This window comes from Lycorma delicatula, chromosome 5, assembly GCF_047948215.1.
Source record: "Lycorma delicatula isolate Av1 chromosome 5, ASM4794821v1, whole genome shotgun sequence".
In the NCBI taxonomy this organism is placed as follows: Eukaryota; Metazoa; Arthropoda; class Insecta; order Hemiptera; family Fulgoridae; genus Lycorma; species Lycorma delicatula.
Genome location: NC_134459.1, coordinates 61,301,495 through 61,329,426, shown reverse-complemented (window position 1 = coordinate 61,329,426; position 27,932 = coordinate 61,301,495). Strand labels below are relative to the sequence as shown.

The 27,932-nt window shown below is 26.8% G+C and overlaps 1 protein-coding gene across 2 annotated transcripts in view; it reads left to right on the top strand.

The window, feature by feature from the left end:
- Nucleotides 1-27,932, top strand: part of corto (centrosomal and chromosomal factor corto) — a 635,431-nt gene that overhangs the window by 471,522 nt on the left and 135,977 nt on the right. For both annotated transcript variants that reach the window (XM_075365273.1, XM_075365272.1), the window contains one exon: nt 27,670-27,696. In XM_075365273.1, the coding sequence (XP_075221388.1) occupies nt 27,670-27,696 (27 nt within the window). The remainder of the gene's footprint in view (nt 1-27,669; nt 27,697-27,932) is intronic.

Here is a 27,932-nt window from a genome sequence, read left to right as displayed (position 1 = left end):
AAATATTTAAAAATAATTAGATTTCGATAATAAACGACTGAGAAATTTCATATAAATTTTCGAAGACCGAGTTCGGTAATTGGTAGTTGATTAATTATTAATTCTAAAGCTACTATTAAATGACAGTATGAAACGGTTTCTTTTTTTGTTAATGAAATTAAATAATATAGTGAGATTATTTTTATCCGGATACTAAATTTACTTCTTTTTTCTCATTACTGCGCAATCAAATGGAAAAGTTTATGTCGAAAAAGTATCAAATCAGATACAAGTAACTGAAAGATATTCGGTAAAACGCTTGCGCATGTAGTTACTTACTCCTTCTCCTTACATTATGTTTTCCTTATTATTTAAGAAGATATTTAAATAGTAAGCAAAGAAAAATAATTGTTACAATTTTACGACTTTAATTTTAGAATCAATTATAATTAAATTTTGAAAAATTATTTTCTATTTAATAGTAAAGGAAATAAAATTAAATTAAGTTACGTAACTAGTATAAATTTTAACATAACTAACTTTTTCTACAAATTACGTATTTATAAGTATAATAATAATATACCATTTAACTCCATTAGATTTAAGCTTTAAGACAAGTTATAATTGTTTAATAGAGCTCCAGAGATACAGAAACAAAAAGATCGAGTGAGGAGGAAATATGAGAGAGAAAGAGAGCGATTGTGAAAGGGTTAATAGTATAAAGGTTTACTACCTTTCTCTTGCTCCTTCTCCCCTTCTTCTCCTTAACCAAAAAAACAGGCTCATAGACTGGCACACACACTTTTTTGTTTTATTCTGTTCTCTTAATTGAACTCTCAGCTCAGTTAAAATTGGATTAGTAACCGTGGATTTTAGCGTGCCAATTCTGGTAAAACTTTCCAAGAGAATTCACCTCCCTTTTCCTCATCATTAAAAGAGATTAGTCCCTATCTACTACTTGTATTCCAAGTGAAATATCATTTATTGATAACTTCTTTTTATTTTTTAATTAGAAAGAAAAATATAAACTTTAAAAATAATTTTAAAATTTCATTAACTTTATTTTTCTATTTATTAATCACTAGTATACTTACAGGAGCCTTCGTTATAAAATAAGCTTGAGGCTTTATTTTCTGTTATTCAAACGGACGTGATAAAACTGTTTTTTAAATGTATAGTCTTTATAGGATTATTCCGTAAACTTAAAAACTTAATTTTATTCATCAAAGGTGAATATAATTAATTGCTTTAATTATTTAAGTGTTATAATAATAAAATAAAAATAATAATAATAGATAAATATTTTAAAGGCATTAAAAAACCAGAGTAAAAATACAAGGCTTTTAAAATATAATTAAAGCAAACAATACATAGATAACATAGAACAAACAAGAATATTAATACGTTAAAACTTCAAATTATATGAACAAATTCAAGTGACTACAAATTATATTTTTCAAAAATACCAGGAATTTTTTTATAGAATAAAAGCCATTGGTTAGACAGACAGGCATATTATTTTTTTTTTTATTTTTCATTTAAAAGAACTGGAATCAAGTTACGAGTATTTTAGAGAAACATTTAATTAATTATACTTAATACCCGTATAAAAATACAGAGCAAGCTGAACGTTTTGGCAAGAAGGTTATCTATCTTCTTGTGTAATAATTGTGGTAATAAAACATCTTTGTAAATCTGCTTTTCTATAATTGTATGCACAAAAACAAAAAACTCAGACATACGAGTACACATATGCAAAAGAGAGAGAGAGAGAATGAGAGCACGCGTGCACATACATACACACACACACACACACAGAGAGAGAGAGAGAGAGAGATTTACGTGGTTAAAGTACTTGAAACGCTTTGAAGATTCGCTTTGATCATGCATAGTTCTTTTTTTGATTTTTGAAAATTATTTTACTTAATTGACTACTGTTCTCAAAAATAACGCCGTACTCATGCTAGAATTGAAACAATCTAAAAAAAATAAGCTGTTACTATAATCTCTAAGGAATAACGCTCAGTCTCGATATTGGAATTGGCTTTGCCTATTATCTTCTTTTTTTATTCTTTTACACTAATATTAACAATTGTTATTTTTTAAATGAAACATTATTAAGCTGTACATTTAAAAAAAATATATTCTGATATTTCATGGTAGATATAATGTCGTTTTCTCCATCTTAAGGTAAATCAATGAATAATGTCAGTCTTTCAATGCATTCCTCTCATAAATTTCTTCTCCACTGAGTCTTGAAAATCCTTTTTCCACGTATTCAAGCCATCTTTTTCTGATCTAACTCATTTCCTTTATCTCAACAGTTTCTTATCCATTCATTTTTTTTTTTATTTTACAAAAATAATCTTCTTATTATTCCAAATACATCAATAAATAACATTCCATTTCCGTCACATAAAATTTATTTTCCTATGGTTTCTTTATCTGTCAGGTTTTGCTAAAAAAAAAAAAAAAAAAAAAATATCAGTATGACAACTTTCTTATAGATGTTGCTCGAATCACGTCATATATTCCAGATTTTTCCACCAGTCCGATTTCATCCTGTGATTCATTTCAGTTTCCCAGTCTCGATTTATATTCACATTAATCCCCTGGAAATTCTTTTAAGTAATAGTTTGAATTATTTATTTAAAAATACTATGTGCTATATATTAAATTTTTATGAATACGGTAATAAAATATTTAGTCTGAGTCGTTTGGTGATGTTACTTACATTGCTGTTACGGTGTATGTGTGTAGGTAAATGCAATTAATTGTACCGGTAAACATGTAGCCTAGAACAGACTTAGGTCGATAAGTCGACCACTCTTGAGATGTGTGGTTAATTGAAACCCAACCACAAATAATAAGCACCGGTATCCACAGTCTATCATTCAAATCTATATAAAAGCAATTGCCTTTACAAGGACTCGAACTATAGAACTCTCGACTTCGAAAATTAGCTAATTTTACGATGAGTTTAACCACTAGACTAACCCGGCGAGTTATTAATAAAATGTATTGACGTAATTGTATATATATATATATTTAGTAGGGCTTTCTAGTCTTTAATAGCTTATTTTTTAATATGATTTTTAATTTAACCTTAGGTTTTAATTAACTCAAACGTAGTTTTGCGGTACTTTGTCAAATATAACAGTTCTTTTATAATGATTTGACAAATGGATTTATTTTATGTATTTCTTTTAACTTTCTCTTGAAAGCTATTAATTTTTCTTTTTAATTTTTAACTACAAGTTACATTAAAAATATTACTTTACTATTATTATTATTTTAATTGTTATTTAGATATGTAGATTAAGTAATCTAATAATTGATTATTTTATAAAGTTAAAAAACATTTGTTTGATGCATTTTGACAGATTTTAAATAATGAGTCACGTTTAAAAAATAATTGTGAAGTATTTATCTATTTTAACTGTACTGTATTTCATAATAAAGTAAATGTTGAGCAAGTAGGATGCTTTTATATATACAGTTGTTTCTTAATGTCAAATTAAATTTAACTTATTGCTGCATAACATTTTCTTCATCATAAGCGATTTAACGTTTTACATTTTAAGTTATCTGTAAGTTACTTTAACTATTAACATGTTTTTTTACGTTGTAAAATTCTTATTTTATGTATAGTACTAATGTATTTTTATATTAAATCTTTTTTCTTATTAAAAGCGTTTTTAAAGTTCCTACGTAAATCAGTTCTTTTCTACTTTTATTTCATAATAAATTTATTCATTATGTTTTTGGCAAGATTTAAAAATTAAAATTAAAACCTTGAGAAGCATTCTCTTTTATTCAATCTGATGGTAAATTTTATAGTTCCAAAAACGGCAAAAAACAGCAAAGAAACGAATAAAAATGATCATTATTATTTAGTTATAATAGTTAGTGATTGCAGGCATTGAGCCGAATATACTGTGGTATATCAGGTAGGGAATTAGGTAATATTCAGCAGTACAAGTAATATTTTCACTTAAAAATAACTGACTTTACTAGGACTTGAATGCTGTAAACTGTGTAAATCTACTCACACTTAACGCAACCTTGATATTTTATACAAAAAATTGATTCACAACGTATAACGCATTCGAACATTATAAAATAAACATATACAACAATAATATACTAAATGAACAAACACAAATCAAATCTAATTTTTTTTTTCATATTACATTCAAAATATTTTCCAATTCAATAAAAATGCCAGAAATTACTTCAACTGATATCAAAGTGTAAAATAGGAATACCGATTACTGAAGATGACATTAAAAGCAACTGAATTCATTGACAAATCTTTTTTAACATATTTATAGAAAAAGTAATAGATTTGTTAATAGAAAAAAAAATTTTTTACTTAATCATCTTATATCGTTGATATCAAAAGAAAAGGTTTTTCGTTTGCAGAATTCCACTAATTTTATTTAAATCTATTTTAACAAGTTTTTTCTTTTTGTTGTTATCTTAGAGTTAATTTTTTTCAAAGTATTTTTATTACAATGTTTTTGTTAGCAGATTGTGAACTTTTTAAAATACTTTAATGTTTTCACTTTATTCTCGTTCATTTTATAAATTTATGTATTTATGAGTAATCCCAGGAGTAATTTTGTATATTTTAAATTGTCGTAGAGTAAGGAAGTTTCGTCTGTTTTATAACGTTAGTGTATTATTTTCTTTGGCTATAGGGCGTTTGAGACAGATCATTTACATTCTGGCATACGGACAAAGTTTTGAAAGGAGGAAACAACTCTGGTTGTACGTGTTCCTGTTATTGTTGTTCTTGTTATTATTGTGACAAGTCTTCTGTACCTGAAGGTTTTGTTTTAGCTTAAAGCTACTGCGTTGTCGTTTGTGTTGTTGTTCTTAAGTTTAGTTAACAACGTTTCTCTGATATCTGATTTTAGTATTTTGTTTTCCTTACGTTTTAATATAACTTTGTAGTAAATTTTAGTTACATTTTAGTTTTTGAATGAAGGTAATGTTTATTTAATTTTAAAAGTTATAAAATAGATAAGTTTCTGTAGTGTTGTTTATTTCTTGACCGATTATTAGTTCTTACTATGTTATTACTCTTCTTTCGAATCATTTTGTTATAATGGAATAGAAATTTAATTATAAAGAAGTTGTGGCAATTTTACTATCCTCTACTGAGGTAATATACATTATTCATTGTTTCAATGAGGTAAATTTATTTGCGATTTTATTATCGCAGTATATAATAAATTCGATTCTTGTCGAGGCTTTTAAGTTGTTTTCACCCCACAGAACCTCCCATGTTGTGAATATGATTTTTAGTAGATAATAAATTAATTTTCTAAATAAAAATTAAGGTTTTTGCATATTAAACTTTGCTAAAGAATAATTTATAATAGAATATATTTCTACAAGGACAGTCTCCTAGGACATCCTCGGTGATTATGATGGCTTCCAAGACGATAAACGTTGCATCCTCCAATTTTTCAAGGTTTGGGTTTATTGGACCTTGACAAGAACTTAGTTTTTGCAGGTTGAATATTTTTTAAAACGAATTTTTAGGATTTGTCTTAAACCTAAGTTGAATTCTTTGAAAAATTTCTAGGAAATGCCATCAGAGATTTCGGAATACTCTCATTATTGATATATACATAAGTAAAAGTGTGTGTGTGTGTGTGCGTGGGTGCGTGCGCGCGCGCACGCACGCGTCTGAAACTGCATACACTTTAAACTATATTTTTTCTAGTACTTTTTCAGTTATCTTTTTTTTTATTGGTTATTTTGTATAATAACTGTACCTAATTTTTGTAATCAGTAAATATAATTAAATTACGAATGATTACATTTAATTGTCAGAGGTTGAATTTTGGTAGCTAAATAATTTTTTTTCTGGTGTCAAGAAAACGAAAAATTTAGTACGATTTATTCCGTATGTTAAACTGCTTTTTTTCGCTTTGGGGGTTTGATTTTTTTAGATTATTCTTTTTAGTTAGCTATTTGAATATAAATAAAATTCTTTAAACTAAAAAAATGGTTGAGTTTTGTGCGAAATATCTACAAAAAAAATGCATTTTTCAGTTATTAAAACTTTTTTTGGAACTTAATTTTTTTCAACCCACTTAATTTTCAACAATCGTTTTGTAACCTAGTAATTTAAATTACTTCTATTTTTTGTCTTTCCATTTATCCATGGTTCACTGGTTTACAAGTAGTATAATCTGTATATTATTTTTTTGTAGATATTGCTTTATAATTCATAAATTTATGTTTAAATTATCTTAAATGAAAGAATTGCTAAATGTTGAAATTTAAAAAAAAATAAATAAAATATTTTTTAACTTAATAGCAGTGAAATACAAAGCAGCTTAATACATACAAAATAACTTAATTGCAGTGACGTACAATGGAAAAGGCAGAAGAAAAAAATGGATACTTTTCAGACCTATTGTACTGGAGAATGGTTAAAAATAAGTCGGATGTACAGAGTACAAAGTAAAGAGATATAAAGACATTTGGAAAATAGAGAAATTTGTAATAACATTTTTTTTTAAATGTTAAGGTTTGTGGACGATACGGTATGAAGGGTTCAGATAATTCAATATCGATAGAAGAGAAGGGCAAAGAAAGGTATAAATGGAGAATGATATTAACTGACTGATAAAAATATATATATCTTATTAGCAGACGTAGTTTTTGTATTAAAACAAACTTTTCCTGTAATACTGTAATATACTCGTATATATATTTGAAAAATATATATATTTTCCTTTTTTTAATAAAAAAGTATTAAAGGTAAATGTATTTTTTCTAATAGAATTTCTTTATCGTAAAATTTTCGTTTGTTTTGCTACAAGAACCAATGTATACTTTATTACTATACGTAAACACGTAAAATAATTACCTTATTTGTTAGTTAACCGAGTCTGCAATACACTCTATGATTTTATTTTTTACAAATAAAACAATAAATAAACAACGTAAATTATCCCGATATTTGGAAGAATTTTTTAATATTTTCATCTAAATTTGTTTAATAATATTTTTTCCAATGTCTTCTTTATTTAATTCATATTTTATGTTTTTCGTTCTTGAAATGATTGATATGATTTTGATACGTTTTCTATTTGTATTATTTATTGTATTTTTTAAGTAATCATCTATGTGAAAATAATGAATTATTTTATCATGATTTTGAAATGAAAAAAATTGATAAACCTATTTTTAATTTCAAAAGGTTTTTATTTATGTTTGAAATTATCAGTACCCTACTATAAAAAATATAACAGAATTTAATTTATATGCTAATATAATTTTTACTTATCATAATTATTAATTGTTCTCCTTTATCGTTCAAAACCTTTATGAAAATAATAAAATTAATGAATGTTTCATTTATTACAAAAGAATTTTTTTATTGTTTAATTATGATCATTTATCTTTTTCTGCTTAACATAACGTAATTGAAAATGATTAAATAAGATGAGTAGATAAAATGTTTTATGTGTTCATAATGCACATTTATTAATGAATGTATTTGATATAATTTATTTTTACGAATTGTTAGAATTATGTAATAAAAGAAAATTAGTTTAAGATATAAAAGAAGAAAACGCATGAAATAACATATATATATATATATATATATATATGTATATATTATACAGATTGAGTGATTGAGTTGGAGGGGAGTGCTTCATCCACAGATAGATAGATGTATAAAGATTGTTAACGACGGAATATTTTATAGCAGAAAAGTTTCTCTCATCGTTTATACTGGCGTAAATTGATGCAGCGCTTGTCAAAATCGAGACAAAGGATTTTTCCTTTTCTGCTATAACCAACCGTACTTCTACTTCTCATGCCTCTAGGGAATGAATTGGGGAAAAAAGAGAAAAACTGTTACCTATTTTTCTTTTTTAGTTTTTTTGTTTTGTTATACCAGAACAGTAGTAGAGAACGAAGACATTACTTAAGTAATCATGTTCATACTCGTATTTATTCTGTTAATTGAACATCAGTCGAATGAATTAAAAGATTGTATCACTAAAGAGGCGTATTTCCAGTTATCTTTTATCTCTTTAATAAATTACGGTTTTTTTTACGATATTGTGCAATTTTTTTTTGTTTAATGGAGTTTTGTATCTTGAGCGATAATAGTTATATAATTAGCATTGTTGGATCGTTATTCGGTTTCTATTTGATTGTAATTTATTTATTTATGAAATTCAGAAGGATTATACAAAAAGAATATTTAATAATGAATATTTATTAGAACTTTAAATTTTTAAATTGTAATCTAGGGTTTCATCCGTGTTTGACGGAAATCGTATTTTTTAATATTTTATTCACTGGAAAATCATTTTATTGTTAAGAAAATAAAAAAATCTACAACAAGAATTAAAGTTACTGAAATTTGCAGCAAACTTTGTTAATAATATTTTTAATTGTGTTCAAAGTATCTTATCTGGTTATTATAAGTTTTATATTAGAAATTCAACTTTATTCAATAAACGTTCAATCCCAGATTGAGCTTTTTGAATTACCATCAAATCAAAACACAGTTCCCGAGTAGCTCCATTAAACGAGCCACCCACATCGAAGTGTTAAATCTCCAGAACTCATTAACTCAGGACCTCATAACATTAGCATAATTCTAGTAGGCATCTAACCAAAACCGAAACCCTCAAAGAACCTCTGGAGAAAAACAAATAAAAAAATGAGTGTCAGTGGTGAACAGTATGAAAAGGACGAGGACCACGTAACAAAATAATTCTATCAATATGGTGCTTAAAGGTCCCCTTTAGGCAGGAAACATCCCATCTCGCTCACGATTTCTCGGGAAATCGGATTATGTTTACCTAGAATGGAAATAAGACCCACGTTTTTTCGTTGCTCAAGTATACTACAACAGATTGTTTTCCCTTCAAATACAAAAATAAAAATTCAATAACAATAATCTCTGACTTTTTATAGGAATAACTTTTTCCCTTAAAGGAATCTTTAAATATGTATAAATATCCTACTGAAATATTCTTGTTAGATAAATCCTTAATTGATAAAGCATTAGTGTAACGTATAAGAATTAATAACCTGATGGATGGCCCGGATAATACAATGGGTTATTTATATTAATACTTATTTTTCAGGTTGATAACCTGTGAATGGGGAGGCCCTCTTAGAGTCGCAAGGACACGTCCCCGAGCCGAGTTTACTTAATTGGATACCGGCTCGGGGATGTAGGGGGAAAAAGATGTACTTATTTTTAATCCTTTGCGTATATTTAATATATATTAACTTACGAAGTAAAAATAAGACTCCCTTCTATTTCAGTTTCTCAAATTAGATTTTATTTTTATAATTTTTCCAAATAGTCCGTGATTCGATCAGCCAGAGTTCCTATTAATTGAATTTTACTGTAATGTGGTTTTTACACTTGCATTCAATTATTTCTTTTTATTTGTAGAATTTTCTTTATTATCGGTATTATATGTTTCTTAGGAAATTCGTATATGTTTAAATAATAAACGAAAAATGTGTAATATAATAACTGTGCGTTATCGTGTAATTGAATTAAGTATACTTGAATTAAGGTACAAGAAAGTATTTTATTTTAAATCCAGATATTTGCTCCCACGCTTTATCGGTAGTTGCTGTTGTAAATTCACGAGGTGTTTGTAAATACCAGTTTACAGGCGAAATGTTGGCAAGACATTCTACCAATACGAGTACACTTACCGTATTCCGAACGTGGCATCTAGCCTACTACGCTACTCGCTATCCACCCACTCATCTAACCTGCTGCTGCCTTCCTCTACCTTTAGTATTTCCCTTTTCTTTTTCTTTTCGCTTCTTCCCCTTGACATCCTTTACTTCCTTTTAACTTTACTTCACTTCTTAACATTTCCCTCGGGAGAAGCCAACTAAACGGGCTTATCGGGAATTCTCATAAAAGGGGAATGAACAATCTGATACAAAAGTTGTTTCTCTGACTCATCGAAGTACGAGTCATTCACTTTTACATATTTGTTTTCTTCCATTTAGGGTAATTAGACACGACTTTTTGTAGATATATTTTTATATTTTAAATGTTATATTTTATCTTATATATCGATAAACATTTTAGCGATAATTACAAATTTGGGTTAAAATATTAATATATTTTATTTTTTCCCTTTAAAATTCTCCTCCTGAGTGGTGATAATGGGTATAATGTAAGGTTTTCTGCAAGAAAATTAAAGAGAAGCTGTTGAAAAATTTACGTTTTATTACTACGGTGTATATAATCACATACGAAATTAGCGAAAAAGTAACTTTTTTTTTTATCTTGACATCAGCACAGTTCCAAATGGATAGTTTAAAAATTGTAAGTAAATTTTAAAAGAATTTGCTGTATGTTTTTTTCCTGTTAACAAACTGATGGAATTCAAAAATTAGAAAGTAAATGGGAAAAACCATAATTCAGTCTTTTATGTTTAACACATTTTCTTAATTTAAAGTTTAGCGCGCGAACATATTTTTCCTACATGAATTATCTTAGGAAATATTGAAATCGTTTCTTATGTTGTTGCGCTCTTAACAAGATCTTTGGAAAATATTTATATTTAGTTCTCTATAATGGAAATGTTTCAGTCAACAAAATTTTTTTTCTATTCTTTGGGATCATAGGATTCATCCTCTTCACACAACACAGTTCTTAATTATAAGCAATTGTTACGCCATTAGTTCGATTTATTTTTTATATTAAAAAGTATTGTTTTGCTATTCATGAATAGTAGTTTACTGTGCCTTATATATTCACAAAATGTTTTCATTAAAACAACATATATTGTGTATGCACAGATGTACAAAGTGGCAGTTATAGGTTAAATTTAATAAAAAAAACAACAGATAAATTAATCTACAGTAATCTTAAATTACAATATTAACTAAACTGCTCTCTCCTTTTCGAAACTCAGATTGAATATTCGCCCCTAATTTCCTTTCACTAATTTATTTTTTATCACAATAGTTTATTTTCTCTATTCCATACCTAAATAAGTCCCCTTTTTTAATACCTGCTTAATTAAACTTTTAATCTTCTTTCTTTGTTCTTTTCGTTAACAAAACTCACCAAGGCTGAACGTGAACACCACTACCGCTTGAATGTAATGAAAGCTCAAGCTAATTACCTAACGCTAATTATATCCAATTGTAAACGTTGATGGTTTTTTTTTTAATCTTTTCTTTCAGTACTTCATTTACAAATACAATATACAAATAGAATGAAAAATTGAAACCCTAGAGGTTAACGTATTCTACTACCATCAACAAAAGATTGGGTATTCATTTATTTTTTCTATACCATAAAAATAATCAATCAATAGGTGCAATCACAAATGACAGACTAAAAAAAAAAATACCTATTTAGATAAAAGAAACTTCTTACTTAATTGTACTGTATTTATGAACATTTTTTCTAAATTAATATTATAAATAATTAATCGCCATGCCTTCTTCTGTTATTAAAAAAAAAGTTTTTACGTTAAAAAAATACCTTTGATTTCCGATAAAATAATAGTTAACGTTTTTACAAAAGGTATTATGTAAATTAAGCACTGTAGGAGAAGGAAGGGAAATTAAAATTTAACCGTTTTCTTTTAAAATTATTAGTCGAGAGCATCTCTCCACGTATTTACTTTTTTATAGTAGTTCATATTAAATAAATTAATTCATCCTTTAATTAATTCATGTAAAAAAATTATTTACTTTTTTAGAAGACTCATTATTAACTATAAATCATCTTCTTTAGTTGTACTTAAACTACATCGTTCTTCGCTAGGTGTTAAGTTGGTTTGTAAATACTTTGATTCAAAGATATGACTAATTGTGATGCAATCAATTTGCCTGCATATTTCTAGGCGTAAATTCACAAGTCTGTGTGTGTCTGTGTGTGTGTGTGTGTGTGTGTGTGTGTGTGTGTGTGTGTGTGTGTGTGTGTGTGTGTGTGTATACATATAAGGATGTAAAAGAAGATAATAGAGGAATATATGTACAATTTAAAGTGATTCATGTTTATTACCCCGACTGAATTACTTGAGGGAAAGAATCGATAAAACATTTATCCTTCTCTGGATATTTATATCTCTACATTAAGAGATCTAAATCTAAACATAGTCATGGATATATAGTATTGTTTTTATATACATCTAAACTACATTCGGTTCCAGGAGATCAGTTTTGATGATATTTGTTTATTTTCTATAGGAAGTTCCTCTGGAAATCCTGAAATAATTTATTTTCAAAAAATATCAGTGGAAGATTTTTTTTTAACTTTAGATAATTAAAGTAATTTTTTTATTTGTTTGACGTTATTATTTAGAATTGGAATATTCCAGTATGAAGTAACTTTAAAGCATTTCTGATACTGAAAATATTTTCATTGAAACTTAAAGGTAATTAATTTAAAAAGTGGAGTTAAATATTTTATAAAAAATCAGCATTCCACACAGCAAAAAAATCATGTTGAATAACAGTTACTATATTTACTACACTCATATTTTAAATAAAATAGAACTAAAAAATAAAAACTAAAAATATTATAAACTTAAAATAATAAATATATATAAATTATTTAAAGTGCTACAAGTAACCAAAAGTACTTACATCAAAAAATCGCTCTCGATTAACACTAAAATTAGACATTACAAAACTGTGGTTAAACCAGTAATTATTTACGCGAGCGAGACTTTATTTAGATTAAATCAGAAAAATAGGACTGAACCTTTGCTTAAAGTTGAACGTAGGATTCTTAGAACCTGCATAAACAAAAAATATAAACACGGAAATCAGTACAGATTATTGCCTAATAAATTTCTGTACGAAAACTTGGAATCCTTAATTGATACTATGAAAAAGAAGCGAATTTCTTTCTGTGCACACTTGTTAAGATTACCGCAGGATAGGATTACTAAGAGAATTATCGATCGATTTTGGTCTTTAAAAAATCCGCCATTATGGATCAAAGAAATTAAAGAAGACATGCAAGAATTAAATTTGACTTACGAAGATTTACTTAATAAATCCGAAAAATTAAAATCTGTTATTAAAGATTCGAATACCAACTTTAAAGTAAGAACTTTTAATTATACAAAAAGGGTTTATTCAGAAGAGGATTGTAAAGCAACATCATTAAGAATGACTAAATATTGGGAGAAAGTAAAAGCTAAGAACTTAAAGGCCAAAAGATAGGCAAAAAAGACTTGAATTATTCTGACTAAAGTGGTTCTTTGCGGTCTTAAAAGTTAAATAAATAAATATATAAAACTGGTTTTAAAAAAAGCACTTATCATTAAAAAATAATACTATTCAATTACATTTTTGAAATCAATAATAAAAAAAATGGTTATAAATGTTAAGGCCATGTTTAATATTGTGCCATCTTCAACAACTGGAAATTTAAAGAGGGATTGAATAGTATAATTTTTTTAAATGCATTTTCGAAGTCATTTTTTTTTAATTTATCTTTTATTAAACATTGATTTAACAAAGTTTTGTTTATCATATAAGATTTTATATGAGGCATAATTTTCTTGTAATAAAATTACCGGCAAAGAGAATTAAATTTTTTACCTAATTAAAAAATTTTAGTTTTATTTTTCTGATTATTTCGAAACAAAAAAATTAATGGGGGTCTAATAATAATTGTTGTAATAACAATAATAATTACTGTAATTAGAATTTTTCTTTAAAAAAAAAACGGAATTAGAAAAAAAATAATTTTGTATTATTTAATATTACACGGTAGGCGGTGTCCTAAGTTATCTTGAAACGTCATTTCTTTGCAAATTACTGGTTGTTCTGTAGTACGTTTGTATGCGTGTAGTTCTTTTTTTTACAGCAACTTCATGGTTTAACTATTGAATGTGGTAAAGCTATTATTAAATACTCTAATGACTTTTTTAATATCTTTCTTGACTCTGACGTTAATTAGTTCTTTTTACATTATAATTTTGAAGTTTTTATTAAGGTGATACAGTAAAAAAATAAAAATATTTTATACTAATTATATGTAGTCGGATTACTTAATGCTTTTTTGTTACTTGTTAGTTTATGTTCTATTACTAGGAAAAACCTTCGGTTTTTTTACACTCATCCTCTATTGAGGTTAATAGAAAGTACTATAAGTTTGAAAGGCTATTTTAAATTTTATTGATTTCATTTTCACATCTTGGAATTTTTGTTAGTCATTTCTTGATTGAGAAAATTAAAAAAAATTATTCCCTAGTATGGAATAATTTTTCTTTATTATATTAAAAAGGTTTTTTTTGTACAAAAATTAGTTAGAATTTTATTTCTTTAATTGTTAACTTTTCATATTTTTACACCACTGCACAAAAAGGAGTGTAATGTTTTTAGGATGTGTATGTATGTTTGTTCCACCGTAGTAGTCCAACAGCCGAACCGATTTAGATGTATAACCCGAGTTGGAATCCTTACGTTACAGGGGTTGTGTATATAGCCTTACGTTAGGCTATATAAATAAATATATTTGTATGTTTAAGTGTAACTAAAAGGCCAAAAACAAAAAATCATATGAACGATTCTAAATGGATAATCGGTAATATTTTCAGTATAGATTTATTTGTGCCGAAAGTAGTTGTGTTTTAAGATCTGCTACGATACTGAATGAATGAATTACAGTAGTAAAATTTATTAATTTATTTTATAATTATTATTTATTAATTATAAACATTTAAGAAAAATTCTTTTGATTTTTTTGACCGACAGTATGTTCGATCATGTAAACATGTTTTCTTCTTGCTCTTATCTGTTCTTATTTGCAAAAATAAGTCATATGATTTTTTGACTAGCAGTATTTCAATCATGTAAGCACGTTCTTTATTGCTAAATATTAACGATTAATATTGGTTACTAATAATCTCCTTCTTTTATTAATAAAATTAAATAAATAAAATTAATAAATAACAAGTAAATAAAAATAAAAATATAATCAAAAATAATCAACACTTAGAAATTGAATTAAATAAATAATCTGTAAATTAATCGATCACGGAGTGCTTCTAGCGGGTGAGAGTCGTGGAGGGAGCCGTGTGCAGCCGCCCGGCGCACCACCATCGGTTCGCTCTGCACCACAATTTTGTTGCCAAATATTAATTAATAATCTCTTTATTTTATTAATAAAATGAAATAAATAAAAGTAATAATTTACACGACTGCCCAAAAAGGAGTGTAATGTTTTTAGGGTGTATGTATGTGTGTTTGTTCCACCACAGCAGCTAAACGGCTGAACCGACTTAGATGAATGACCCGGTTTGTAATCCTTACGCTTCCGGGAGTGTCATAGGCTGTATAAATATGTATATATATATATTAAATACAATTATCTATAAAAGTATATGTAGTAGTGGAGATATGTCGGTTGAAGCATAAACTTTAATGAATTAAATTAATGAACTGTAAAATATGAGCTTCTGTCACTGTGTTAGTTGGGTTTGAATTGAATGATTCAAATCAATCGAACGAATAAAATTAAAAAATAATAGAATTAAATTTACGTTAAATAAAATAAAATAGTATTAAAGAAATTAAAAAAATTTCTGTTTAATAATAATAGGCTTTCCGTGGGGACTGCGTGTAAGGCTAGAGTGGTGAGGAGATACGAGTACCTCATGCGCCACTAGACCAATCATCACCATTAACTGGTAACAAACGGGATCCCCTGGGACGCTGATTTGGGAGGTGCAATAGGGTGCTCTTATAATATCTTTGCAAACAATTATCCGATTTTCAAAATCCCAATGGGGTATCTGCTAGTTATACAAAATCACGATGGAACCAAACCAGAACAAAAAAGCAATTTTATTTTCGGTCTTGTTTTTTTAATATTTATCTATTTCTTTTTTTCTCGTTCTTTTTTTTAATTCTAAAATAAATCTTGAGCGGCTGTAACTATCTTAAAATGAATGTAATTACGCATTTCTTTCTCCTTCAAAAAAATAAATCTGTTTTTTTTTTTTTTTTATCTGAAGCGTCAAGAAATATTTCGAATAATTTTTTTTGATGGGAATACATTTTTACAAAATAAAAAATTTGTTAAGGTAATTTGAGGACCTCTGTGATAATTGTAAGTTTGACAAAATACTTATACATAAATACTATTCATGTTGAAAATTTAATACAGATTCATAGTTAAAATTTATATTTACTTCATCCTTCATTATAGAGAATTAAATTGTTGATAAATCGGCAAAAATCAGATAGTGAGACATTTTTAAAGGTAAAACAAAATATTAAAAATAAAAGAAAATAATAGTTAGAAAAAATTCACCGAATATAACAACATATTACCTAATATACGAAGTTTTTGGCGGGTTCTGTTTTTCCGTTTGCAACAGCATCAAGCGAGAACAAACCGACCGATTGCTTTCAAACTTTCAGGATACATTCGTGTTATTCCAGGGAAGGCTTTAAGATATAGATCGTGGCTCTAACCTCCTTGGGGATGAAGTTGTGAACTTCTCCTTATCAAAAGTCTGTGTACTTGACTATAGTTACTACTACTATTCTACCTTTGTAATTTAGTTTCTTTTTCAGGAATCTGTAAAGTTTGTATAATTTCATTGTTATTTAACAGTATTCTTAGCACAATCATGAGGATAACGAACACAGCGGGGTCCAGGCTAGACAAGAAGGGCTCGCTTCGCTGGCCCGACTGGCTATATATATATATATATGTGTGTGTGTGTGTGTGTTATATAGCTCGTATAATATAAATTTCCTTTAATATAAGAAAACTCCAATTAAGTAGTTTGATAGAATGTTCACTAAACAGACTATGGTGAAGATGCCATTTCTAAATCCAAATCTTGTTGAATGTAAAACCATGGTTTGCCGGTAACTCTCTCCTGTTACACCATGTATAACCCACCGTGTTGGTCTAGTGGTGAACGCGTCTTCCCAAATCAAATGATTTGGAAGTCGAGAGTTCCAGCATTCAAGTCCTAGTAAAGGCAGTTACTTTTATACGGATTTGATTACTAAATCCTGGATACCGGTGTTCTTTGGTAGTTGGTTTAAAATAACCGCACATCTCACGAATGGTCAAACTGAGACTGTACAAGACTATACTTCATTTACAATCATACATATCATCCTCATTTATCCTCTGAAGTAATACCTGAACGGTAATTCCCGGAGGCTAAAGTGGAAAAAAAGTTACTCCATGTATGCTGTCATGTTTTTATTAGAACATAATATATTCAACAATCCCCTCCTTGAAATCTGATTTACTGGACTATTCCAGAATTTTTTTTATGATTAATCAATCATAGAAGCTTATGCGTCTAAGGTTTACTACGTCCCTTCAGTTTTATTATCGACACTGGGATTATCTTCTAGCACACTTAATGTAGCGATTTTCCCTTTATCTTCATTCGATTTCGTTGATTATTCGTTCATCGTTTTTATAGGTGATTTTTTTTTTCACCCCGAAGTAAGCTAGTGTTTTCTTGTGTATACAAGTTCATCTATACTAACTGGAACCAACTGGAATTTATTAGACAGCGTCCCTGAATGTAAAGCAAACATAATTCGGATTGAATGAGTAATAATATACATCAAGCTTAGTAAAAAAGAAAACAAGAGTTACTTTTACTTTTCTAATCTGCCTGATATAGTATGATTGTAATTTTTGAAAAAGATTATCATTTTTAAGAGTATTTTCTGTTTCTTGTTATGTCAGATTACTTACAACTCTAACGTTTATCACATTAACATACCAGTAATTTCGTCTTTTTTAGTTTACCTAATAAACATTTTTTTTCTTTTTGGAGAAAAATGGTTACATGTACTTTTCTATACAACTTTACAAAAAGGAGATATCTCTACTCGAACCTTATAAGTCTTTTTTATTTATTTCAGCTTTACTCTTAATCAAATGGATTAATTTTCAACATAACGATTATTTTCAACGAAAAGAAAGATTCTTTTATTAGACTTGTATGTTTCCAGATGGTAGAAGATTTTTTTAAGCCAAAGATTACATTATATACAGTCGATTTTAATTTTTTTTTCTTCAAATTTTTGCTTTTTATTAAATTATTATAGAATAATGATATACAGCTTAATATCGTTCTGAAAAAAAATCAAGAAAATTAATTTGAAAATTCGTAAAAAAGTAACATTTATTCCAACATTCTATAAGTTTTTAGCCATGTTCGTATAATTTGTTTTTGTCATTTTTCTCAAATTTTTTTTTTTAATGTTTTTAAGATGGTGTTTATTCCCTTTATTTTTACATTCGTTGCGTTTTTTAAAGACCTACCTTATTTTAAATAAAATATTGCTAAACAAACAAATTCAAATCTATATTTTTTCTATTGAAAGAAGAAAAAAAATTATTATTTCAATTCTTTTTTTGAATCGTACTTTTTTAAATCTGTGCCGAATTATGAAAAAATAAGTTATCTGTTTTTAGTTTCGCACCCACTAGAAAAAGTTTTAAATTTTTAAAAAAGAATGGAAACAGTATTTTTTCAATTTTTTGTGGCATACCTGTTTTTTGTTGTTTTTTTTAATACGTTTGATTTGTTTTTAAATGTTTTTAGCTTAGATTTAACATTACAAAAGAATTTTATAAGGTCTTAGAAAACCAGTTAATTATTTTTAGGATTTATTCCTTTTGATGTTATCTGATGGCATTCAAATATCTTATTCGTCGATCTAAATAATCGGTATAAAAAATAGATAACATTTATTTTTAAGGATTATCTTTTATAAGATTTATTTTTTTCAAAGGATTTACATCAAGATTTTTATAAGATGTTCAAAAATCTTGTCTAAGACGGTAGATAATTTTACTAGGTTTTGTGTTTTATTTTATTTAAAATTATACGAGGCAGTGAGATTAAAAAATTTAATTTTGATTTTTCCTTTCATTAAGATTTTTTTTCTTGAATTTTTTACAGTTATACTATTTTGTATAGTATACTGTTAATAAATATATAATATAAACTGTTTAACTTTTTTAACTATTTTATTACCGACAATTATGAGTCTTTTGTGAAAATATAAAATTTAAAATGAAATAATGTAAAGAGATACTATTTAAAATCGGTGAGTTATGTTAGCAATTCAAAACGCCATGTAGGATATTAATTTGACCACATACTAATCGACCAGCATGCCCCAGCATGGTCGGCACCGGTCCCTCCTATCTTCATGGTACGAGTGACATGAATATTTATCGGCACGACCCACAACATGTCCTGTCGACGTTGTCCTCCTGTGTCCTGCCAGGTTTGTCTGCCATTCTGTATTCAGATTACTATCCGCACTTCGACTCGACGCTAACAAAATCTCTCTCGGGTAACAAAACGTGTCTGTCATTTCACTAGTCATAACTGTGTTATGTTAATATTTCTTGTCATTCTATAATTAAATAGAAAGAGAATAAAAGAGTTAATGAAAAAACTGGGGAAAAATAGAAATTACTTTTTTAATGCCTGAATGCTAATTCGTCACAATTTTAGTTTGGTATGATAGATTTATCTAACGTATTCGCAATATTAACATAGGCGAGAAAATATTATTTACGGGAAGAGATATGTTTAGTTTATCTGCCATTGGTATTTAAGTATTAAAACACTTTATTTTTAAATCTTCTTTTCTCGTAATCTAAATTCCGTTAAGCTTTTTACCCTTACGTAAAATACAACAGTTTTGTTAATCTGTATCATCTTAATTGCTGAAAGTGTTTAACAGTTTATTTTTAAAATGATGGACTTTTTTTTGTAGAAAGGGATGTAACGTCTACAGGAAAATTAACTTTTATTTAAAAAATTTTAAGTATTTATTTTTTCCTGATATGTAACTTCTCAATGTCCACTCATTACCATACAGATGAAATTTTAATGTAGCATTCATGAAAATTCAATCTTTTGTTCAAATTCTGTAAAAACAATAATATTCAAACTATATTTATTAATTTAATTTATCAAGTATCTATCTTTTTTCTGAAAGTTAAAAAAAATGATTTATATTTGTGTCGCTACAGTTTTTTGTGGTATTTGGAATACTGAGATTAAAAAACATGTTTTTTATAATAAATATGTTGACATAATTTGAGAAGATTAACTTCAAGGAGGTTTTTTCCGTGATTTTTTTTAATAATTAATTTTTTTAAATTCATTAATAAAATAAAATGTAATACTTAGTTTATCCGTAATCAATGGATTATTAATTTACAGTAATTATAATTAAAAACCTTTACAATTTTTTTTATTATTAATAGGTACTACAAGAATTATGTAAAAATCGTTAAATAATAAATTTAATTGAAATTTACCTATTTCTTTCGTTTGTTTAAATTTTATGTATGATTTAATGTAATTTAAGTAAGTTTTAACTCGTTTACAGATTTGGTATAAATTTTTGGTATAAAATAATAATAAAATGTAAAATTTATGAAAGATAATTTTATTGCTATTAATCAGATCATAATTTATAGATAATGCAGAGTATTTTGTGTACTATTACAAATACATCGTAGAAACATCTAAAAAAAAATTCATATAATTCTGTTTGTAAAAAAATTGCCGTAAATGCTTTATTTATTAATTAGATTTAAAAATCATTAAACATTAATGATACAGTATCTATTTTCATTTTTTTTCAAGGTCTAATATTAATCTACCGTTATAGTAACATTACACTGATAAGTCACTAACTAATGACTTTAATTGTTGATGCGACTAATAAAAAAAATTTTTTAAAAATTAATTTATAAAACAATAAAATATTAATCTTTTTTCGGGAATATTTGATCTTCGTATTGAAACTTTTAAACAAAGGAAATATTAGGGTATTTATAATTATTTTATAGTTATATTATTGTTTGTTTGTTTTAAATGCTTTTATTATTTTATTGTTTTATATGTATATATATTTTCCTTGAAAATCCAAATAATTCATCAACATACTCACCATTGAGCTAAATAAGTTCAAAAATTTAAAAAAAAAAATACAAAAACCTCAAAAAACTGAAGCAATAGCCGACTTTCCCGGAATCCCGCATCTTCAGTCGGCATACAATTCTATAATGACTTCAAACAGATAACAAAAAAAAAAATAAAAACGTAAAAATTTAAACAATTAAACACTTTAACAACCAAAAAATATATAATAACTCTACTGCCATTACTATTGGTATTATTTTTGAATGTTTTTCTGTTATTGTGTTTTGGTGTTTAAGTATTTTTTTTTTGAGAAAAAAATATATACATATATTTAACAATATTTTAGTAAGATGTATGATAAATTCATGTTGACTTATTTCCATTAGCTTAATTTCGCATTTTATAAAATTTTCGTAATATATAGTATTGTAGAAAAGAGAAACTGGTGAAATAGAACATCGGCCATTATAGAATAAGTAAACTGATGCGCTCAGCACATTGTATTTTCTTTACTTACTAGTAGCTACATGTTATTGAATATCTTACAATTTTTTTTTTTTATATCGAAACATTTTTTTTATGGTGTAATTTTATATATATTGTTATATTTCTCGACATTTTATATTCCTGATTTAAAAATACTAAATATAAAAAAGTTGTTAAAATTAAACAAAAAAATAAATAAAAAACCGAAAAATAAAAAAGAGATTTGAATGATTAAATATACAAGTCCGAATTTTTTACATTTTCGAAAAAAATTCCATTTAAATTAAAATCTGAAATAGTACTACTTTCAAAAAAAAAAACAAATTTTTATATCTTTTTTGCTTAAAACAATCATCATTAAAGCTGTAATTACCACAATGTTGATTTTTTTCCTTGACAGTAATTCTTAAAGTAACCTTAAAACAATATGGATTTTAATCAAATACTCTTAAAAATAAGGAATTCTGAATATTTTTAAAAAGTTTTTTACTGCTCAAGATAATCGTCAACTTAGTATTTAATAATTTGTAGAATGTTTATAAAATATTTTAAACGCTTTTATTTAACTAATTTTATTTAAACTAATATGATCTTTCAGTCAAAATCTCACGATAAATTTTTCACTTTCCGTGACCCGGTCAACTAGAAATTTTGAGTATAAGTTCATTCCCGGTGACAATATAGTAATAAATAATTACTTACATCATTTAATAGATAATTAGGATAATTAATATGTAATAATATGGAAAACTCGGTAAAAAAAATACATATTTTCTATTCTATAAGCTTGATGTTATAGAATACTATGTTTTTTGTTTAAAAAAAATACGATATTATCTTCTAATATAGTTTTAAATTTACAATGAAAAGTCGAAAATAAAAAAATCCCTTTCGCCACGCCGAAAGACGGAGGAAGATTTCACCGGTGCTAAGTAGGGGATAAAAAATATTTTTCCTTCTTAAAGTTAAGAAAAACTTCAAATTTACTCAATACAACAATGGTTACATGTGAAAAATATTTCTCATGTTTAGCATACGACAAGCCCCATCTTCTTACAATTCCAGCAATACTTTGGTCATCCCTTGACGTAATCAAAAATTGTTTCAGACAAAGGTTTTAGGTAATATTTACAGGACTAACGACCACTTTAAACCGATTCGATTCTATGCCTATTAAGGAAAGTAAGATTTTTTTTTTTGTCTTCGAAGTCCCATTTTTTCCACCCCCTGAGCTAATGGTTGGTGATATCATAAAACTTAACCTGAATAACTTTTAGGCCCTTATCCAAAGAATAATAGGAACTTTAAACGAATTCGATATTTTACTTAATAAGAAAGTTATTATAGCGATATTTTTTTGTTTTTTTCGAAAAAGCTCCCCCTCCATTTTCACCCTCATGGTCCGATTTTTCCCATTAACGAACTCAAGCGATATTTTGGGTCGTTACATTTTCTACATCAATTTGAAAGTGATTGTCGCAAAATTACGGCACTTATCGTGTCCACAAGAAAGTGAAATATATATATCTATATATAAACTTATGAACTGACGCTGGTTTTGTAGTCTGGGGGATGTAAAACGCGAAGATATGTTAAAATTTTCCGTAAGTCGAATCATGGTATCCATTACAGTAGGTAGCTTTCTTATCAAATCTACCTAAAATCTATACAATTTGAGTATATTGTAAAGTAAATGAAGTATTAATAAAGTAAATGAGTATTTGAGTCTATATAAGTACATTGAGAATTAAAAACTAATTTTTTTTAGCCATCAAATTAATGTTGGTCTTATATAACTAAAAATAATAGCGTGGCGAATTCATATGTACCCATTTTCAACAAATAACAGAAAAAATCATTAAAATATAATTAAATTTCCTTAAAAAGAAAAAAAAATCATACCTTTCTCACTATTTGTAACACTTTTGGTTATGTAAGATGAACGTAATCTTGTTTGAAAAAGAAATATATTTTTAAAAAAAACAGGAAATTTTAAGTAAGAATATTTAAAATAAGATTTTTTATATATATATTTATTATACGATTTATATATATATATATGCACACACATTTAGAATTATATAAAATTTTTCTAAATGAAGTGGTATCAGAGTAGTAATAGTTTTCTCTGAAGCAGTGCGCAAACAATTCCTTTGGCAACTACATCAATTAATCAATCAGTCAACCACGTGTAGTATGTGGATCTAATTAAACACTTGGTACTGCTCAACTACAGTGAAATAAATCCTGATTGTTATTTCAAATCTCAAACCTATTAGTAATAATGATATTAATATCTTTCATATACTTCAATTAACAATTTTTACCGGGGTGAATTTCGGAATTATAAAATCGTGTATTCTTAGTAACTCAAAAAATCAGTATCGATATTAAAGTAGTTTCTTTTGTTACATTTAAAAGAAAAATAGAATTTTCTTTATTTTATGTACGTAATATTTTGTTGAATTAAATTTGATTTTTGTGTAAGTTTTGCTTGCGTAAATGTTGGTGACGTGGTAGGCAAACGAATGCGTATGGCGGCTGTACTGGTTGCGTTGAATAAATACTGTATCCAAGCGACACAAAAAAGGAGATTGCATTTCCCTGAAAGATTGAATGCTTTTGTAAAATCTGGGGCTTCAATATTTGCTAGAGAATTACCGCCTTTTACTGTTCAAAGTAAACGCACTACATTCCCCGATTCTTTCCCTCTATGCACATACGCACGCGGTGCACAGCTCCATTCCATGCGTTTCTATTTTCATCTTTGTCATTCTCTTTCTTAGTTATTTTCTCTCTCTCCTCTCTTATACGCACAATCTTCTCTTTCTTAGACACTCTCTCTTAAACTCGTCTTAATAACGCTTGGCATCACTCAACATACACGTAGAAACAAGGCCGTTACTGTACCGAGTAAGCTATCCTCATTGTATGACAGTCTTTTCATCCATTTTACATTTCACCGCCCTTCTGTTGTACTGGTTTTTTTATAATGTCTATTAATGATAATAGAAAATGTAGCTGCCATATTGAAAAAATAAATAGATAAAAAAAAGCAACTGGTGGACAACTTACTTTGATTATTTGTATATATAAAATTTTTTTATTAAGTTATGTTTACATACAAATTCTTTTACTATATCTGATTAAAAAAAATAAATAAATAATAAACTTAAGGTATATTTTAATGAAATAATATTAAACGACAAAAATTTTAGATTCCTTTTAAATTTGGAGTTTATAAAAATTAAAATTTTTATTGTCTTACTTATTATAACTGATGTTTCAAATTTTATTTAATATTTTCTGACAGCAAAAAATTATAGAAGCTCAGAAAATTGGCGTTTATAAATTATAATATTTTAAATAAATTTTTACTTATAAATTAGTGAAGTTATATTTTAGTGTTATTGTATGTATATATATATATAAACACTTTTATAAGAAGAAAACTCCTTTTTTGTATTGTATGGTTTTATGCTATTATATCGCATAATTAATGATACTAATCAAAATTCTAATTGTAAGTAGAAAGGAGATTTTTTGCAGTACATACATATTGTTGAATTCTCGTCTATTTTGTTTAAGTAAAAAAAATTATTGACGAGTAACGTGATGTTAAGTATTTATTTTTCTTTGATGCTTGAGCTCTTGTCTAAGTATACTACAGAACCAGAACCAATTATCCAGCCTTATTCGGCCAATGGCCTAAATTTGTTCTTTATATCAGTAGTATGTTTCTTACGATGAGAAGCTGTTCTTGCCAGTATATTTCTGTGTTTATATTTTAGTGATGTTCTGAAGTTACTGATTGACTATACATTATCAATTGGTTAATCGGATTACGATGACAATAAACGTAATGAAATATGGTATGGATTACAGACTGACATTTCTAAAGAAATAACTAAATAAGATAGGGGTTAGATTACAGAGGGAGTTGTCATCTGTGGTGGGTGTTTCTCTTCACTTTTTAGATAAGCAGTTAGATAACAGCTCTTTTCTAAAAAAAAAAAAAAAAAAAAAAAACTTTTGACAAAGCATCGGCTTACAATGAATAATTAATTAGAGGTTGGTAACCGATATGAATGTTTTTTCTTAGTATGTTAGTGTGGTATTATCCCATAAAAAGAGGAATGAACCCAGGAAAGAAAATATCAAGATAAAAATTACTTTCATGAAAAAATTTGTTACTTCAGTTAACATTTTACACAACATTTCACACGGTCATATTTTTTAATTTAATTTTATTTTTATCTAAGAAATATAACTACTTATAGTAAGTTACCCGTAACAGTCTGTTGTAATTCTTGATTTAAAAAAATATATTTCTATAAACTGGAAAGAAAATCATGCTTAAAGTGATTTTAAAAATTTACTTGAATCTGAACCTTTCGATTGTTAAAGAATGATAATTAGTAGACTGTGAAAATATTATAAATATATAAAAAATTATAAAATATGAAGAATAAGAAGAAATATTAATTAATAAATAAGTAGAACTTAAGATTAACAGTACAAAAACTATTATTTTGAGCAAAGTTTAGGAATATGAATTTCTTAATCCCATAAGAAAGCGGAAATTTTGCTTAAAGTCATCTAAACCAACTTAACCTATAGAATGTTTTTGATTTAATTTTGAAATTTCTTTCCAAAATACCTGTTTTATAGGGTTTGTAAGTTTTACTATTTTTTATTGGTCAATATTTTTCTTCTTTTTTTAAATTTACTTTTTTTTAGATATACTTTTTCCGTATCTGATGATGGATTTTGTCAAAAACCGAACTTGCCATCTAGATTTAGATTTTAGATAAAAAATTGTTATGTATACTAATCCCCGTCGCGGCTTCGCCCGCGTTATATGCTTACTTGTGTTTCCCATCGTGGTCAGGGGTTATTTAGACGAGCTCATTTCGCTCGGCCATCCCGTTTAGCCACGGGACTCTGCCCCGTGGACCCACTCTGTTCATTAAACTCATGCTTATGTGAATAATAATGATAAATAAAAATTAAAATATATTCAATTTATAAAAACAGTACAGGATCCACTAATTAGTTTTTATATTTCCCGTAGAAGCTTTGCTCGCGAAATAAATAATCAGAATTACAAACATAAATTATCACCACAATATTACCAAATCTCATAAATATTGAATCAGTAGCAGTAGTAAAAAACGGTAAAAATAATTTATGTTTCTTTACCCCATAAAATATTAATATTCAAAAAACCCAAAAATGGTTTATAGATATTTATCTAAATAATATTTGCAAGCCTAAATCTGATTAAAATCTCGTCTTATATGGAGAAAATTTGCAATTACTGTTTCAGTTTTTAAAATTTCTTCACCGCTTTCGAGGTCAAATTTCGAAAAATCCAGAAATACGTTTTAGATATTTACAAGAAAATCATACACAACAAAAATCAAGTTAATAACTCTACATTTGTTACCGAGGAATTTAAAGAAAATAGCCGGGTTTCAAAAAAAAAAAATCGGAATTCATTTTAACCTTTTAAACTTGGAATTTAAAAAAATCTAGAGGATGGTTTGTAGATATTTATTTGAAGATTACACACACCAAAAATCAAGTTGATATCCTCGTTTGTTACTGGGAAATTAAAAAAAAAAATAGTAAATTTCATTGTTAATCCATTTTAACCCTATAAACTCGGAATTTTAAAAAATCCTTTTTTAGTGTGCTCTTACACCGTAATAAGAACGTGTATACAAATTTTAATCACTAGTATCTTCAGTAGTTTTTGCAAGGCGTTGATGAATCAGTCAGTCAGTTGTTTTCTAGGTATTATATATATATATATATATATTTATATATATAAATTTTTATTTAATAATCCAAATTTTTAATTATTTTAAGTTTTATTTACGTTATTTTAATTATACTCTTTTATTTTCAAATAACCAGTATTTTCATTATCCGATGATTGAGATCAGAAAATTGGTATGTTACTATAGATGAAGTGAAATAACAGATTATTGATACCTCACCTATCTCATAATTAGATTGTTTTCGGTTGGATTACTAAATAGTATAACATTTATTACTGCTCTATTGCTTCTAGAAAAAAGAAATCTATCCTACATACGCTTCATTACATTCTTACAAACATATTGAATGATTGTTGTATAGATAAATCGATAAATCAATATTTTCATATTATCATATCAACATTACTCAGAATTTTATATTTATATCATTATATCTTAGTATTGTTGAAATTAAAATTTTCTTTTTTTTACAGATACTTCCAAGCAGTCTGCAATTAGTAGTAAGTAACTGTTTCTTTTATAAATATATTTATCATGAATCATGAATATTTTGTTTTAATATTCTGTGTAATGTTTGTGATGTGTGCGTGCGGATGTGAATCTTCCTTTATTATCTAAATAATACAATTTATTTAGTTGCTCATATCTTAAATTCTATTAAAGTCACTCGGTAACGTATAAAGTTATTAAAAGTATCTGTCAAAATGGAATTTTAATTATTTTTTATTATGTGATG